This window comes from Diceros bicornis, chromosome 20, assembly GCF_020826845.1.
Source record: "Diceros bicornis minor isolate mBicDic1 chromosome 20, mDicBic1.mat.cur, whole genome shotgun sequence".
In the NCBI taxonomy this organism is placed as follows: domain Eukaryota; kingdom Metazoa; phylum Chordata; class Mammalia; order Perissodactyla; family Rhinocerotidae; genus Diceros; species Diceros bicornis.
This window is the reverse complement of record NC_080759.1, coordinates 18,782,019-18,799,243: the sequence shown is the minus strand read 5'-3', so window position 1 is coordinate 18,799,243 and position 17,225 is coordinate 18,782,019. Positions and strand designations below refer to the sequence as shown.

The 17,225-nt window shown below is 33.4% G+C and overlaps 1 protein-coding gene across 4 annotated transcripts in view; it reads left to right on the top strand.

The window, feature by feature from the left end:
• Positions 1-17,225, top strand: part of GPBP1 (GC-rich promoter binding protein 1) — an 80,870-nt gene that overhangs the window by 54,770 nt on the left and 8,875 nt on the right. For 3 of the 4 annotated variants that reach the window (XM_058564053.1, XM_058564052.1, XM_058564054.1), the window contains exons 6-11: positions 868-934; positions 1,994-2,053; positions 8,545-8,729; positions 9,337-9,477; positions 11,002-11,169; positions 11,637-11,824. In XM_058564053.1, the coding sequence (XP_058420036.1) occupies positions 868-934; positions 1,994-2,053; positions 8,545-8,729; positions 9,337-9,477; positions 11,002-11,169; positions 11,637-11,824 (809 nt within the window). The remainder of the gene's footprint in view (positions 1-867; positions 935-1,993; positions 2,054-8,544; positions 8,730-9,336; positions 9,478-11,001; positions 11,170-11,636; positions 11,825-17,225) is intronic. The other variant, XM_058564055.1, reaches the window with a different exon arrangement.

The following is a 17,225-nucleotide window of genomic DNA, read 5'->3' as shown; positions in this document are numbered from 1 at the left end:
AGACCTATAGTGTAATTTCTAATACTTTATTTTTTAAGAAGCATGTATAAACCCCACCAGAGTCTTCTCACTCTTATTTAGTTTGTATTGAGGAATCCTACTGGTATGCATGCATACTCTTTTGGGACTTTGTAGTAATGTCAGTAGAGTGTTAATAATGCACTATTTTGGGTAACTAAAATATTTAACATTCATTTTATTCAACACGTGTTAAGGGCCTTCTTTAAGGCAGGCTGTGTTGCTGGGTAATGTGGAAAATATCTGATATAATTGCTGGAAGTTTGGGCTCCTAGAGAGTAAATATATCTACTAAGATTAGCTTTAGAGTACGCATTTAATGCTGAACTCAGTTTTCTTTTTAATATCCTGAGCAGCACTTGTTGAAATAAAAGTTTGCACTTTGCTTTGAGGAACGAGTGTGTTAACTAAAGCATCCAGCAATGAAAACTTAACAGAAGAGTTGGGAAACAGTCTGATTTTTCCTCTTCCCTGCTCTTGACCTTATGCTAAGAAAGGATGATTTCTCAGATTGATGCAAAGACTACATTCTCTTGGGTTTTCTCTGTTTTTTTCTTTCTTTTTTTTTTTTATTCACCCTTTTTCCTTAGGTAGTTGGGAATGAGGAGAATATTTGAAGACACTTGCCTTGTTTTCCCCTGGCTAGGAGTGAGTATAGATAGTAACCATTTTAATGGTTAGCAGAATAAGCTGAAAGTAAGGTTTATGAATAATTAGTCTTTAATAGTTAAGAGTTGGTGATGTCATATCAGGTTTTTTAGTTTGGTTTGAGATCACTTTTAAAAGGATTTATTTTTAAAATGTGAGCAGTTTAAACGTTTTATTCTTTTAATTTCAATTTTCTTTCAGCCGTCTTTAAATCCTGAATATGAGAGAGAACCAAATCAGAATAAATCTTTAGCTGCAGGTGTATGGGGTAAGTAATTTTTGATCTATCTTTGAGGGGTATAAAATGTTATTTTGTAGGTTTTACTTTTTTGTGTTTTTTAAAATAAATAATAGGCTAGAGTTAAACTTTCTCTTTTAAATACCTGTTTTTGATTTGCTGAGCTACAAAAAAAGGTAGCCCTTACCTTTTAAAAACAAGATATTAGGAATACAAGAAGAGTTTGATTTGAAATAGTTGGTTTGCACATGTTAGTACCATTAAGTATGCTCATACGAGGTTTTTTTTTTAATGGTCGTAAGTTATTGAGTCTGATTTTTCAAGAGCAGCCTGATAATCTAAAGAAACAAAAAACTTAGTTTGATTTTTAGTTTTTCGAAGTTGAAAACTTAACTGGAAAGATAAGTACTTCTAATCATAGTGTGACATAAAATTAATCTTTACCTGCGAAATGGTTATACATAGAGAATATTAAAAATAATTATGTAAATTTGCCTATGGAACTAGCCTTTGAAATTATTTGCCTTTTTGATTTTCAAAGCTTAATGACAATTTTTCTGGTAATAACTCCCTTTTTTTAAAACTGCTGCGAGTTTTAATTTGATAGCATCTTAGAGAAAATTAAACTGCACTCATATAGTACAAATTAGACAGCTTTTTAAAGATTCAAGTGAAGTTTAAAATAATGAAAAAATTTTAAATATGAACATTTGAGATCTGAAAAATAAATTTAATTATTTGATACCAAATTCAAAGGTGATGTATCCACTTTGGAACTTGTACAGATGTTCATTTGTATTTTTCTATTGAAAATCAACAACTTACCAAAACAAAAGGATTGTGGCTTATGACAGCATACTAGTCCTAACAACAAAGGCATTATTTTAAACTTTGCCACTTCCTGTGCTGTTCTTTATTGTATTTATGGGGTGATACTCTAGGGAATTATTTTGTTTTCTTCTGATCTCCCAATTTATTTAAGGGCTTTTTGAGGGTGGGGGTGGGGGTGGTCAGACACTTTTATTAGAACCATGTGAATGGCATTGTTTTTTCTGTATTGCAAATTAGTATTTCTACCACTCTCCCCAGGCCTACACGCCCAGACACACACATACCCAACCAAAAAAATCTCCCAAGCTCCTCTCTTAGGTATGTTTCCTTATTATTCAGTTTTTCTGGGAACAGCTGATTGCATAAGAATATAGAACCACCTAGAAGGTGTTAAATAGAATCTCTAAGAAAGTAGGAGTAATTTGGATTTGATTAGAATGAAAGTAAATAAAAAATCAAGAATGTTAGTGAGCAATTTGTCATATAAAACTACCTTTAGATACTATTGGTACTGCTCCTTGGTTAATTTAATAATTTTAGAAATGATTTAAAGGCAAATACATCTTTGAAAATATTGAGAATAAAATGTATTAATACAAAGATTTTGGTTCTGCTGTTTCAGGGTTGGTCTAAGGATTTTGAGCACTAGTTGAAAAGGTGTTTAAAAGGAAGATGTGCTCTTTACTGTGTCTTAGATAACCTAAGAAGTGTGTCTGCATTAGAAAAAAGAAAATGGTTAACTGTGGCTTGGTTTATTGTTAAATTCCCAGTACTTCCCATAGGAATACAATGAAACTTTCATTGTATTTACACTTCACTATTCCTCTCTCACTTTCCCCTCTGGGTTCCCAAGTATTGTTTTCCCCATTGCAACATTTAAAATAGCTATGTTCCTGAGGAAGACATGAGAGAATTTTAGGAAAGACTTCAATAGAACTTTTCTAGTGCTACTTCCTTCCAGGTAAGTCAAAATTTAATAATGGAAATGTAATGGGTATTAAAGAAACAAACAAACCAGTTTGTCCCGGAAACTATCCTTTTCTAGATTAAAAATTGGAAAGAGTCTAAACATAATATCCCAATTTAAAAAAAATACCATGAGGGAAAGTAATTAAGCTATTTAAAATACAGTTATATAAGTTTGATTCTATTTAGAACTTAATTAGCTTTATTGGAAACACCTTCTTGCTGCTTATATCTTTGATTTCTGTAGTGTTTTGATCTTAACCAGGATCACTGTTGGTTGGTGCATAAGATTAATGCTTATTAAAATAATCTATCTCTGTGTCCTTAATAATTTAAAACAAAAATTCAGGGTACTTCAGTGTGCCTATGAGAATTTTAAAATAATTTAGTTGTGTGATTGATTTATTTAGGGAGTGAGAAAGAGAAAAATGATTTGTGTTTATGTTTGTATGTAATTTGAGACATTAGAGGCAGTTGATTTGTGTGTTTTCAGAAGTTCTCTTGGTATTTTTGTGTTGATGCAGTATGTCAGCAACAGAGCCTAACATTTAGTGCCTAAGATACTAAATAATGAAAAATTTCAAGTTTAAGCGTAGTCTTGTTTCAACTCAGCATTTATATTTGTGTCTATTCCTTGATAACTTGATGAAGTTTTCTGATTTTTGCTCATATTTGTTGTACTACTTAAGAGCATCAGAGTTCACTTTTAAGAATTTTGTTTGTTTAGCCTTCTAAATCAAAGCAAATTGATGACTAGTTGTTAAAGATTGGTTGTTTTCTAGAGAATTCCAGTGATATTAACCATAAGCATACAGATTGAGTGACATGATTGCATTAAATGAGTTAGATTATGATGGAAACCAGTGAGGTTTTTTTTTTTTTCCCCCTTAAGGAACTTTGTAAATGGAATTAAGAGAGGGGAATGATCTTTATCGAATTTCTTTGTAAAAGCATTCTGTTGGTAGATTATTTATGTATTGAAATGACTCTACTTTTCAATGTCTTACGTGAAAACAGTTGTTAGAATTATAACAAGAAGAAAAAGGTAATGCAGCACAAGTTCAGGATTGACAAGGGAAAATTAATAGGGTTTGATTAGACAACTTGACACAAATTTTATTTGGTCAGAGTTAGAAGTATTACTTGTTCTTAATGTAAGTTGTTTTTATTTTAAAAGTATATTTCTTTAAGCCTGTTCTTTTTCATATGAGTAATGTAGGTGACCTTGCTAAAGGAAGAATACTGTACTTCTGCTATTGACGTAAATTTTAAGTTAGTAAAGTTCACTTGATTAAAATTCTCGTGCTACTGTAAAACAAAACAGATTTGGACATGTCTTATGTGACTAAGTTTCCTCCTCATTAGTGTGAGAACTTAATTCAGATACTGTTTACCCATCACTTGGCTATATGCTTTTGTTCACACATTAAAATTGCCTCTTTTTTTGTGTCAAAATAATGAGAAAACCATATTAGTAACGGCATCAATGTGATGGTGAAGGAAAGGGTGGACCCTGATGGTACTTGGTAGTGCATGCTTACAGACTTTTATTCTGACCATTTAGTATAGCCTTATTATTAGTATTTTTAGTTGGGGATGGTAAACATTTTGAAGTATTTGGCCTAACAATACTTTAATTTTCGTTTTCTCCGGTAGTATAATATAGTGGTTAAGTGCATTGGCTTTGGAATCAGAGCTGGGCCCTAACAATAGGTCTTTTATTTATTGGTTGTTTAAACTTTGGACAGATTACTTAATCTCTCTGAGTGAATTTTCTTGTCTGTGAGATGAGGATGATAACACTCCTAATGAGAAAAGGATTGTTAATATTAAATTGTCTACCATATGAAATCCTTGAGCATGTTACAGGTGTTTAGTGAATGTTAGCCAATTATGTTGTTAAAATCCAGTAAGTGAGGGAGATTCTAGTAGATTTATTAAAAGGCAAAAAAAAAAAGGAATTTCTAAGTGATAGATCAAAGAATAAAGTAAAAATTGATTGACTCAGAAAATATATGTATATAGAAGGCAGCTATGTGGAGAGTAGTGAAAGAAAAGAGGATGAGGAATTGAGATGTCAGCTCTGAATTATGCATGTGGCCAGTTTACTTTGTATTATACGTGGCAGTATTTTAATTCTGATCTTCCAAAGAATTGAGCCATTCCTCCTCCACCATTGACTTAGTATTTAAGAAATAAAACTAATTATTATATTCATAGATATTGGGAAAGCATGAATATCAAGATAATAAAGGGATATTTAAAGTCAATTATTGTCGGATTCCATTTGTTGTGAGGATAGGGGGAAATAATGATATAAAAATCCAAAACTTATATTTGCCATTAGGTATTTTGAACTTAAATTTGAATGAGAATACCTGCTTATATGAGCTTGACGTAATAAAGCACATGTAATTTAAAGAAGGAAATCACTGAGGTCACTTACTTTCGAATTCTTAAGTGTTCAAGTCTTTCCTCAGTATGTAAATTTTCTCTTTAAAAGAGTAAGCAGTTTGAGTCTTTTTTCATATAGTTTACCAATTGAGAAAGTAAATGGAGAAAGTGTAGGAGGAGACATTGGGTACTGTTTGAATCCAACAGCTTCAGCACTTGACTTGGAAGATTTGTGTCAGGAGAATTTGTTGAGATAATTTATGAATAGATGAACCAGTTTATAAGTAATATAGAATGGATATAAGTGATGCAAATGAAGTTTTGGCTATTTAGTGCTGCCACCTTTTCATTACTTATAATTACCATTAAGAACACTTGTTCTTAGGGGCCGGCCCCGTAGCTTAGCGGTTAAGTGCGAGCACTCTGCTGCTGGTGGCCTGGGTTCAGATCCCGGGCGCGCACCGACGCACTGCTTCTCTGGCCATGCTGAGGCCGTGTCCCACATACAGCAACTAGAAGGATGTGCAACTATGACATACAACTATCTACTGGGGCTTTGGGGGAAAAATAAATTTAAAAAATTATAAAACAAAAAAAAACAGTTGTTCTTAAATGGGAGGTTTATGTAGTATATTCAGCATAGTTATACGTGACATAGTTTAGTTTTTATTTCTGTTACAATTTTTATCATCTTCTATGCTCTTGTGGATCAACCTTAAAAATTCTCAAATAAGGACACCTTTAATTTGAAGTATGATTGGAAGCCAGTTATAGTGGAGATAGTGTATGACTTTTCTGAACATTTTCTAGTGTATATTTTAAAACATTTCACAGTAACTCTGAGACAAGAACTACTTTCCATTTTATAAATGAGAGATTAACTAGTTAGTAAGGTTGGAGAAAGTATTAAAATTTTGTAAATCTGGTGCAAAAGCACGTGTTCTTAATCTCTGCACTATAATATTTGAATATGGATACTTAATAAGTACATTGACACTGTTTGCTCCTCTTCTCTCCCAATCCCTGTCATCTTCCTTTAGTTACTTTTATCATCTTTTACTTGGCTACCTGCTCTTCTATGGCTGATTTCTTAGGCTTTACTTTTCTTCTTTATAGGGTATTCTATCATTCTTTGCACTGAAAGCCTGTTTGAGTTAACAGCCCGAATATTACTAGGTGCCCAGGAGTCCAATTTTAGAAAAGGTGAACTTTGTAGTCAGGAACTATATTGAGGCTTAAACTTACCTGCTGCTTATCTACTTTCCTTCTCTTCTGCCTTCTAGTTTTGATGAGTGATTGCTTATGTACAAAAAATATTTTTCCTTCTTGTACCTTCAGCTTTCCATGTAGGATCATTTTCCTTTTGCCTAAAATACATTGTTCAGGATTTACTTTAGTAAGGATTTATTCTTGGTGATAGATTTTTGTCTGAAAATTTCATTTCTGCCCTCTGCCATATATGTCATTTCCAAGTCCCAGTCTACAATCCAAGATTCTACAAGGCAGATTAGCCACCTCCTCAGTTAAGTTCTTTGTGCTCCGTCTAAACTGAGGATTTTTCCTTTATTTCTCTGTCTAGAAATGTGGGTTGAGATCACTCCTTGCTGATGATCCTTCTGTTCTTTACTGTTGTATTTGTTTTTCTCCCTCATTATAGTAATTTTAACATAAGGATCTAGAAGGGAAAGAAGATAAATTTTTCTCTTATTTATGTTTAGTTGGCCATATTGAACTGGACGTCTTCATCAGTCATGTTTGAACATATTTAGTTGTGGTATACTGATAGAACTTGTCCCTGCTTCAACACTTGCATTCCTCTGAGATGAGACCCTGCAAACTCTTATTACCTTTTGCATTTCCTAGCATCAATCATTCCTCAGACTGAATTTCATTTAATTTAGAATACCAGACCATTAAGATTTTCTTTTATATTTTAATTTGAAGAATTGCTAATTTCAAAAATCTTTTTTTACTGTTTTATTCATGCTGTTATCATCTGTTTAGCAAAAGTAATAGTTGCAAAACTAAAATTGTTTAGTACTATTTCTGGTGTTCTTCATTGACCTCTTGTTTGAGATCTTTAGTCTTAATTTTCATTTTGTTGACTTCATTGTGTAAGTTCTTCAGAAAAGCTATGTATTGGTGATAAAATTTAAGCTATGTATTGGTGATAAAATTTTTGTGTCCCTGTGTGCCTGAAGATCTTCAGTCTTCTTTAGTCTTCACATCTTGGGCCTTTTTAGGCAGCCAGGAAGTTAGAATGTTTGCCGTAGTAGATTAACATGTGTTTAACTTTTGGAAGGATGAATCTTTTCTCAGTTTGCCCTGGGTCCTTGTTGTTTTATCCTTCAGCCTTATAATAAATGAAGCATCATACTAACTTTATATTTTGAAGAGTTTGAAGCCTCAGATGAACTGTGAGTCCCTCCATGTCTCTAGGAGTCCTTGTTTAGTTTTTGAGATGATCCAGTAGGAAATTTGGTTTAGTTTGTTGGAGGCAGGGCACCATCACAAATATCTACACAACTCAAAGGACCATATCTTATTTATATGCAGAGCTAATTTTAATTTAGACTTTCTGGGATTTCTCTCTTTGAATTGATTATTTTATTCTAAATCTCCAACTCTGAAACTGATGCTTTCAGAATTTTTCTAAGGGAAGGGCAGGGTGTACTTTATCACAATAATTGTGAACATGCTCGTGTGTAACACCTGTTTGATTACACTTACATGATTAAACTCTAGGAATAGTTTTTCATATTTTAGCAACTGCAGTAGTCTTGAGAAAAGCTTTAAGTTAGCAACTATAATTTCTAGTACTGTCTTCAGAGGCCTGGATTGAGTTGCTTGCCTTGCAATTCACATAATGCCTTCAGTGTGGTTAGATGGTCAGTAAATATTTGAATGAATTGGTATTGTGAAAGTAGAATTCTCTTTTTCATTAGTTATAACTTAAGTAGGAATTTAGAAATAGAGGGACTGTACTTGCTTATTGGTAATAACTTTATAAGTGAAATAAAAAGAAGGAAAAGTAATTAGAAGAATTCTGTTTTCAAAATGGAGAAGAGGAAAATATAATGTACTTTATATTCCAAGTCTTAAGAGCAATTAGGACGAAATTTGCAATTTTTAAAAAAATTAATGAAAAATATGTTAAAATGTAAGTTAATCTTGATTTGGTCATAGTTAATATTCTAGGCCACTGTCTAGCTGTGTTCATCTGTATTACTTGACGTTGCTCAATTCTTGCTGTGATCTGTTCTGTTATGTTTTAGCTTCATTTCTTAAGCAGATAATATAGTTCATACTTAGCTCAATTATTTTTCCCAGGAAGCACCTGTTATTTTTTAAATATAATCAAGGTTTGGAATATACTATTCTTTTGGTGGTTTAATTTTATGCTAAAATTTAAACTATTTGTAACTCTTGCTCGTGCTTTATTTGTGCAGAATATCCTCCGAATCCTAAATCTAGAGCTCCAAGGATGCTGGTTATTAAGAAAGGTAATACAAAAGACTTACAGCTGTCTGGATTCCCAGTGGTAGGAAATCTTCAGTCACAACCAGTTAAGAACGGGACTGGTCCAAGTGTTTATAAAGGCTTAGTCCCTAAACCTGCTGCTCCACCTGCAAAAGTAAGTTCTAAATTGTTAAAAATGCAAGTTTTAAGTTGCTATCAATTGAGTTACTTTGGGAAAAGAATGTTAAAAATTTTACACCAAAGTGTGGGGGTATTGGTGGAGTGCTGACTTGTAAGTAGAGAGAGTTAGCTTGTTGTGTGTCATTAATTTTGTTTTTTTAGTGGTATGTCTGTTTGTCCATGTATGTTTTCTTGTTTTACCAGTCGTAGTAAATGGAATCTATAAAATTTTTGTTTTGCTAGGTGCATCTGTGGTGTATTTGCTTAATAATAATATGTAATGCTGTTTCCTTTGTGTTCAGTTTTAGGTTTTTGAAACTCCCACTTGTGTTTTCTTGATATTAGGCAAAAGAAACCTAACTTTATAAAACTTTGAAAAAAGAGCAGTGTAGTCAGATGTTCTTATCTGAATACCGAGCTTTGATTTTATTTGTAGAAAAAGACGGAAGAGAACCATGTAGGAATGATTAAAGTATAACACAAAAATAATTGTTTTTATGAGCCACATATAGTCATCTTTATTTTATAGTGTTCACTTTGTTTTTCACTCTCCTGTATAATCTGTTTTTGATACAGATTAATATTTGTCTGTTTCTCTGTAGCCTACACAATGGAAAAGCCAAACTAAAGAAAATAAAGTTGGAACTTCTTTCCCTCATGAGTCTACATATGGTGTTGGCAACTTTAATGCTTTTAAATCAACTGCCAAGAGTTTTAGTCCATCAACAACTTCAGTGAAAGAGGTATGGCATTTAAAATTATTCCTGAGGAATGTAACACATCCTAATCACGATAATTGATTAACAGTGAACAAAAGGCGTAGATTCATTAAGGGAATTCATTAAAATGAGATATTATGGTTCTTGCAGGAAACTTGAATCAGATTCTTCCATCTGTTTGCTAACCATTTTTGCACTTCAAATAGGAATGATTTTAAAAATTTTTAACAAAAATTTCCAAATCCCAAAATGTAGAGAAAATAATACAGTGAAACATCTACATACCTGTCAACCAGAATGAATAATTTTTAAGAAGTATGAAAATTTCAATTTTGACATTTGTGATAGAGTTACATTATGCTGTAGAATTGAACTTTGACCATAAATGAGGATTTGTATTATATAATCTTCTTTGGGCGATGATGGACATTTTATTAGTGTTAACACTCGGGTAGAGAGGAGGAAGAAGAGAGAAAGATGTAGATATTATTAGTGTATTGACTTTGAATACCTGACAGCTAAAGTATTTTTTTCACATTTTACCTGGTTTCTGAAACTTCTAGACCAGGGAGTTCCCTGATCAGTTCAGAGTCAAAAGACACTTGTGATTACAGTCATGTCACTTAACGACGGGGATACATTCAGAAAATTCGTTGTTAGGTGATTTTGTTGTCGTGTGAACATCATAGAGGGTACTTACACAAATCTAGATAGTATAGCCTGCTACACACCCAGGCTATATGGTACTAATCTTATGGGACCATTGTTGTATATACGGTCCGTCGTTGACTGAAATGTCGTAATGCGGCATATGACTGTATATTATACCTGAAATTGCTCTGGGTTACTGTTTTAGAACATTATAGCCCCTCATATACTAGTTCTCAATCATAGGATTTTAGAGCTATGATGGAAGGACCAGCATTCTCAGCTGATTAATTCTGGCTTAGATTCATTGTAGTCTCTAGACATTATTACAAACAGTTAAGCATTATGATTTATATCCATGGCTTAAAAATCTTTGACACAGAGTTCCAGTGTCCTATTTTCTGTTGCATTCCACTGTCAAAACACCCAAAAGAAAAGGACTCGAATACGTGTCCCCCCCTGCCCCTCAAATTTCCCCTGGTGAAATCCCACCTGATAAACACTATGTGTACCTGTGTGTAAATAATTATAAAATAGATCTTATTGGAGCTGTTGTTAGAACCTTATAACTCTGAAAGACGGTTTAAAAAACTGCTCTTCTATGTGTTATGGAAATATTTAAACAATTTTAGGATTCATATTATAACATTTAAACTCCTAATTTAGAATTATAGGTCTTACTATTATCAGACCTTAGTTGTTTCTGGGATAAGAAAATTCTTTTGTTTACTCATTCAATAGAATAGATAAAACACACAGGGATAGAGGAACAGTAGGCTTTGAACTAGACTTTAAAATCAAGTTTGTATTGTGAATAAAGGTGAAATAGGAAGTTGTGATCTTTATATTGATGTTAGTTCTCTGTCTACATATTTATTAATATTTTTGAATTTTTCTTAGTGTAATCGCTCAAATTCCTCTTCACCTGTTGATAAACTTAATCAGCAGCCTCGTCTAACCAAACTGACACGTATGCGCACTGATAAGAAGAGTGAATTTTTGAAAGCATTGAAAAGGGACCGAGTAGAAGAGGAACATGAAGATGAAAGCCATGCTGGCTCAGAGAAGGTGACTGAACTTGGAGTGTAACTCTTGGTTTGATATTAACGTATCATTGAAATATTTGGGCAGATATCATTTAGGACCTTTGAATAAACTTTAATCAGATTTTCATCTTCCTGAAAACAAGGCTAGCTAACTATTAGCATAAATAATGACCTCCTATATTTTTCTCATTCTGTAGTTCCTGTGCAAAAATAAAACTTACAAAAACTCATGCTCATATTATGTTTTCACCATCTTGCCTATCTTCATCCTTTTGGTTTTGCCTTTGTTGAATAGATGTGAATACATAGAGTCAGAAAGCTGTGGATATCGTCCACAGCTTAGTTGTATATCTTGGGAGAATGTTTCCTAAATTTAATGACTATAAGTATTACGTTTATGTGTTACTAATGGAAATCTAACCAGGATCTGTAAAGTTTTTAACAACTGTATTCTCTAACTCATTCTTTTTTTAACTCTCTAAAAATCAGGATGATGACTCATTTAATTTGCATAACAGCAATAGTACCCACCAAGAAAGGGATATAAACCGAAACTTTGACGAAAATGAAATTCCACAAGAGAATGGCAATGCCTCGGTAATTTCCCAACAGATCATTCGGTCTTCAACCTTCTCACAAACAGATGTTCTTTCAAGTTCACTTGAGGCAGAACACAGGTTAGTATTTGTTTTTACAGTTTTTTCTCTGCATTTTCTACATCCAGGATTTTGATATTGTTATAGAAATGTGATTTATTTTTAAACAGTTTTATTAAAATATAATTTATATATCATAAATTTCACTTGTTTTACGTCTACAATTCAAAGATTTTTGGTATATTCAAAGTTGTGCAGCTGTCGTCACAGTCTAATTTTAGAACATTTCTATCACCCCAGGAAGAAACCCCATGCTCGTTTGCAGTAACTCTTCATTTTTACTCTCTGTCCTAGGCAACCAACACTCTACTTTCTGTATCTATAGATTTGCCTTTTCTGGATATTTTATATAAGTGGAATCATAGAATATTTGGTCTTTTATGTCTGGCTTCTTTGGCTTAACGTAACGTTTTCAAGGTTCATCCATGTTGTAAGCATGTGTTGCCACTTTGTTTCTTTTTATTGCCAAATAGTACACTGAATGGTTCTACCACATTTTGTTCATCAATTGATGGATATTGGGTTGTTTGTACTTTGTATTATGGATAATGCTACTATGAACATTCATGTACAAGTTTTTGTATGACCATATTTTTATTTCTTTTGGGTAGATACCTAGGAATGTAGTTGCTGGGATATGTGCTTAACATTTTGAGAAACTGTGGCAAATTATTTTCCAAAATGACTGTACCATTTTACGTTCTCTTCAGCAATATGTGAAAGTTCTAATTTCTTCATATTCTCGCCAACACTTGCTACCATCTGTCTTTTTGATGATAGCCATTCTAATGGATATGAAGTGGTATCTTTTTGTGGTTTTTAATATGCATTTTCTTAATGACTAACAGTGTTGAGCATCCTTTTATGTACTTATTAGCTGTTTATATATCTTTGGAGAAATATCTGTTGGAATTCTTTGCCCATTTTTAAATTGCATTATTTGTCTTATTGAGCATTGTAAGAGTTCTTTTTTATAGTTTAGATTTAAATTCCTTGTCATATATATAATTTGTAGATTTTTTTTCCCATTCTATGAGTTGTTTTCAGTTTCTCGGTGGTGCCTTTTGAAATGCAGAAGCTTTTAGTTTTGATAAAGTCATTTTATCAGCTTTTTTCCTTTCATTGCTTGTGCACATTTTGTGTGTGTTGTGAGGTAGGGGTCCAAGTACGTCCTGTTCCATGTGGATATCCGGTTGTCCCAATGTGTGATTTATTTTATTGTAAACTCTCAAGAGCACTTTCTGCTTCTATCATTATAGTCTTAATAGTCTCAGAATTGAAAAGTATTCAAATGTAGAGTGGACTTTTGTGTTTATTGTTCTATGATTTTATGGTTAAGAGCAGGTGTTTTTGCAGAAAAGACTTACTCTTCCTATGGTTTTGAAATAAACCACATGGTTTAGCATCAGTATGTGAAAGGTTGGTCGACTTCTCACTTCCTTTTGTGTGTGTGTGTTTGAATGGAGCACACTTTCACTGAAGCTTTAATTGTGGTACAGAAATACAGTTCAGCTGATGTAAGTCCAACACCATGAAGGGAGAAATTATGGCACCAAAACTTTCCCTCTTATTATGCATACTAGGATTAATTTAGATTACTAGTCAGTCTATAGTTTTCATTTTTCTATGCTTTGTTCCATACATATTTATGCAGTTTTTCAACATTAGCTAGAATTCTTAAATCTATTAGTCTCAATTTTTAATACCTGGATTATAACTATTAAAGCAATGAAAAGTTAATTTATGCATTTATATTGTTATATATTACTCTAGAATTGCTGTGTATAAACTGAATTTTTTTTCCACTAAAAATTTTTACATCCTCTAGGACCAGGCTCAGTTTGGGCTGATGCTTGTTAATAGCCCGGTTTGATTGACTTGACTTTTTGTTTGGTTTAATACCAGTTCTCCTAGTAACTTCATTTAATTCCAGGATAGTGGAGAACTGGGTTATACCCACTGTGGAATAACTTCTTAAAAATTTGTTTATCATTTCAACTTTTATTTTCATCAAGAATCTAAGCTGCGTGAGGACAGAAATTTTGTCCATTTTGTTCACTGCTGTATTCTAGCGCCTGGAACGGTGGGTGCATGGCACATCACTGTGTGCTTAAATTTGTTAAGGGAGTGAGTGATGTAACAGTTCTAGTATTTTTCTATCTACTGTGTAAAACTGTGCTCATTTTGAGAGAATATTTCTTTTATCTCAAATTTATAATATTTTAGTCTGCTTTTCTCCTGCCCATGAGATTTATAACCTTTATTATTTTTTTTGTGAGGAAGATCAGGCCCTGGGCTAACATCCATGCCCATCTTCCTTAACTTTATATGGGACGCCTGCCACAGCGTGCCCTGACAAGCGGTGCATCGGTGTGCTCCCAGGATCTGAACTGGCAAACCCCGGGCTGCTACAGCAGAGTGTGTGCACTTAACCTCTTGCGCCACCGGGCCGGCCCCCATGAGATTTATAACCTTTATTAAAGATCCCTTTGGGGCTGGCCCCGTGGCTTAGCGGTTGGGCGCACGCGCTGTGCTGCTGGCAACCCGGGTTCAGATCCCGGGTGCGCACCAACGCACCGCTTCCCTGGCCACGCTGAGGCCGCGTCCCACATACACCAACTAGAAGGATGTGCAGCTATGACATACAACTATCTACTGGGGCTTTGGGGGAAAATAAATAAATAAAATTAAGAAACTGCTAAAAAAAAAAAAAAGATCCCTTTAAGTGTTTATTTTTCTCACTCAATTCATACATTATTATATCTCTGTGATCATTTTTGTTCCCTTTTACCAAATCATGTCCTGCTCTTTCTTGTAGATAATAGCTATAATTATTGTATATGAGAGTATAGGCATTTATTTTAATTTTGTAATCCTCTTACACTAACTTGCACTACCTTTTGCCTTAAAATAATTTATTGGGCTGATTAAATGTGAGTGTCCATTTGATAAGAGTTAGTTTAGCTAGATTAATTTGGAGCTAGCTCAGCTAGGTATTATCTATAAATTCACTTGTTTGGGTAAACAAACTACATTTTATTGTACATTTAATATGAATAGATGAGTAACTACACTTTTTATTCTCACCCAAGTTGTGGAATTCCCTTTTACCTCTTAATATAGTTCATGCTTTCTGACTCTCAGATCTATAGGCTGAGTAGTGACTGCAGTGTCATACCATGTAGAAAATAATAGTAAATGTTAATTCCTTTTTAAAAAGGCAGGCATAAATAGAAATTCCAGTATTTTTTCCCACCATTCTAGTAGATCATGTTGTATCCTCCCTTTGAAGCCACTGTTCTGTAGTATGGATATAATTTGTGAAATGATTTCCCTATTGATCAAGATTTAGATGTCCCCCTACCCCCTTTCTTTCTCCTCTCTCTCTTTCTCTCCCTCCCTCCATCTGTCTCTTAAAATAATGCTGGTGTGAGCATCCTTGTATTCATATCATTGAACATTTGCATAAGTGTATATAGAGTAGATTACTGGGAATGAAGTTGATTGGTCAAATGGCACACACATTTAAAATAATCAGATACTACAGTGTTATTACCCAAAAATGTTCGGCTAATTTCCATTCTCAGCAATAGTCGTTTAAATATTTCTAGTCAGACAATTGGTGGAAAGGAAGAAAGCCTGTGCAGAGAAAAGAAGTAACAAACCAGATGTTCTAGTGGTAGTAGAAGATGAGTTCTCTTTTAGGGAGATACAGCATAGGCAATAAAAGAATAAAGGTAATTTTTTACCTGTAGAATCTTTTAAATTTATACTAAGAAAGTTGACACTTAATACTTTTTTGTTTTCGTATTTCCTTTCAGTATTTTGTAGTAAAAGAAAGTTGAGCCACACTTTTTAGAACATATTCTTATAACCCCTAATACCTGTAATGAATGTTTTAACTGTTTTATTATTATTTTTTAATCTGCAGTCATATATTTAGTGTAGGAAGCATTTTGGTGGTTTTTTGTTTCATTTATGAAGACTCAGGGAAGACTTTAGTTCCATACCTTGACAGAGTTTGGTTCTCTAGTGACTACTAACTAACAGGAGAAAATAGAATGGGATTTAGGAACTAAGCCAAATAGAGCTGGAGAAAAACACCCTAATTTAGAATGAACCCTGGAGGGGAGGGCATGCTGCGTAAAGAGATACCAGTGATGACTACTTGAATGAGTATTTCATTATATATATCTTTGTTTTGTTTGGTTTTTTTAACTTATTTTAACCCCTCAAGATCTTGTAGATTATTTTGTGTAAATATTGCATATGCTAAAAAGGATCCTGAGTCAGCAAAAGGATGAAGTAAAGGTGCTACTGATTTGAAACCATTTTAATTTAAATTTCTTATCTTGAGTTTTCTTGACTGCTTAGTACAATCAATATGTGTTTGTAAGTGCTCCAAAGACATACATTAATAGATTTTTTGAGGTAACAAAGTAATGTCTTCTTTTAGATTTCAGGTTTTATTTCTGTGAAAATGGAGTGATACTTCTTTCCCATGGCTTCACATTTTCTGTAAATTATGTGATTCTTAAGTTATGTACATATTAAATACTTATATTGGTTGAATTTAACAAATCAGGTGTATAGTGATACAGTTCTCAAAGAGGACAGCTCTTTTGTTCAAATATGTAAACTAAAATATAAAATATGAAATAATCAGGCACATATATTATCCTTAGTTTTATTGTGAAGTTTTAATATATCATTACAGGGTATCAAGGATAGCTTCAACTATCAGAAGGATAGTTAATTTATTTAAGCACCAAATGAATTAGTAGTAATGAGTGCCAGAGAAATTCAAGAGAGGGGTAAGATGGCATTGTGGCTTGAGTACCAGTCAGAAGGTTTTAATTGGGACGTAAATTAAATCTTAAAGGGTGAGATAGTGATATGGGCAAGGGTACTGGGTAGTCATTTTGGAAGAAGGGGTGTGAAGAGTTGTTTAGAGTTGAATACATACCTAGTTTGTTTTAGGGTCGGTGAATGGAATATCTTGATAGCAGTGTGGAGTCCTTAGTGAAATTAGAGATGATGTTGAAAATGCAGGGCCTTAGAGATCTGTTCAAACTTCTTCAGTGCCTCAGATGAAGAAATAGCTCAGGGAAGTGAAAGAATTGTCCTGTGTTTTATACCTGATTTGTGATAGAGTAGGAATTGTGACCCAGGTCTTCTGCTTCTAATCCCCTATGCTTTTTCTAATGGAAGGAATTTGAGTTTGTGGTCATGGTGGTGAAGTTAAGAAGTTTGTTCTTTAGAAAGTGGGAAACCATTGAAAATACTTAGCAGAGGGTGGTAATTGTGAAAGTTGGTAATTTGATTTGGTAATAGTTTGAATGACAATGGGAAGAAATGCTAATGAAAAGGCTAAGCGCAGATCACTGTTACAGTATATTCCTAATTGTGGGGAAAAGAGAAA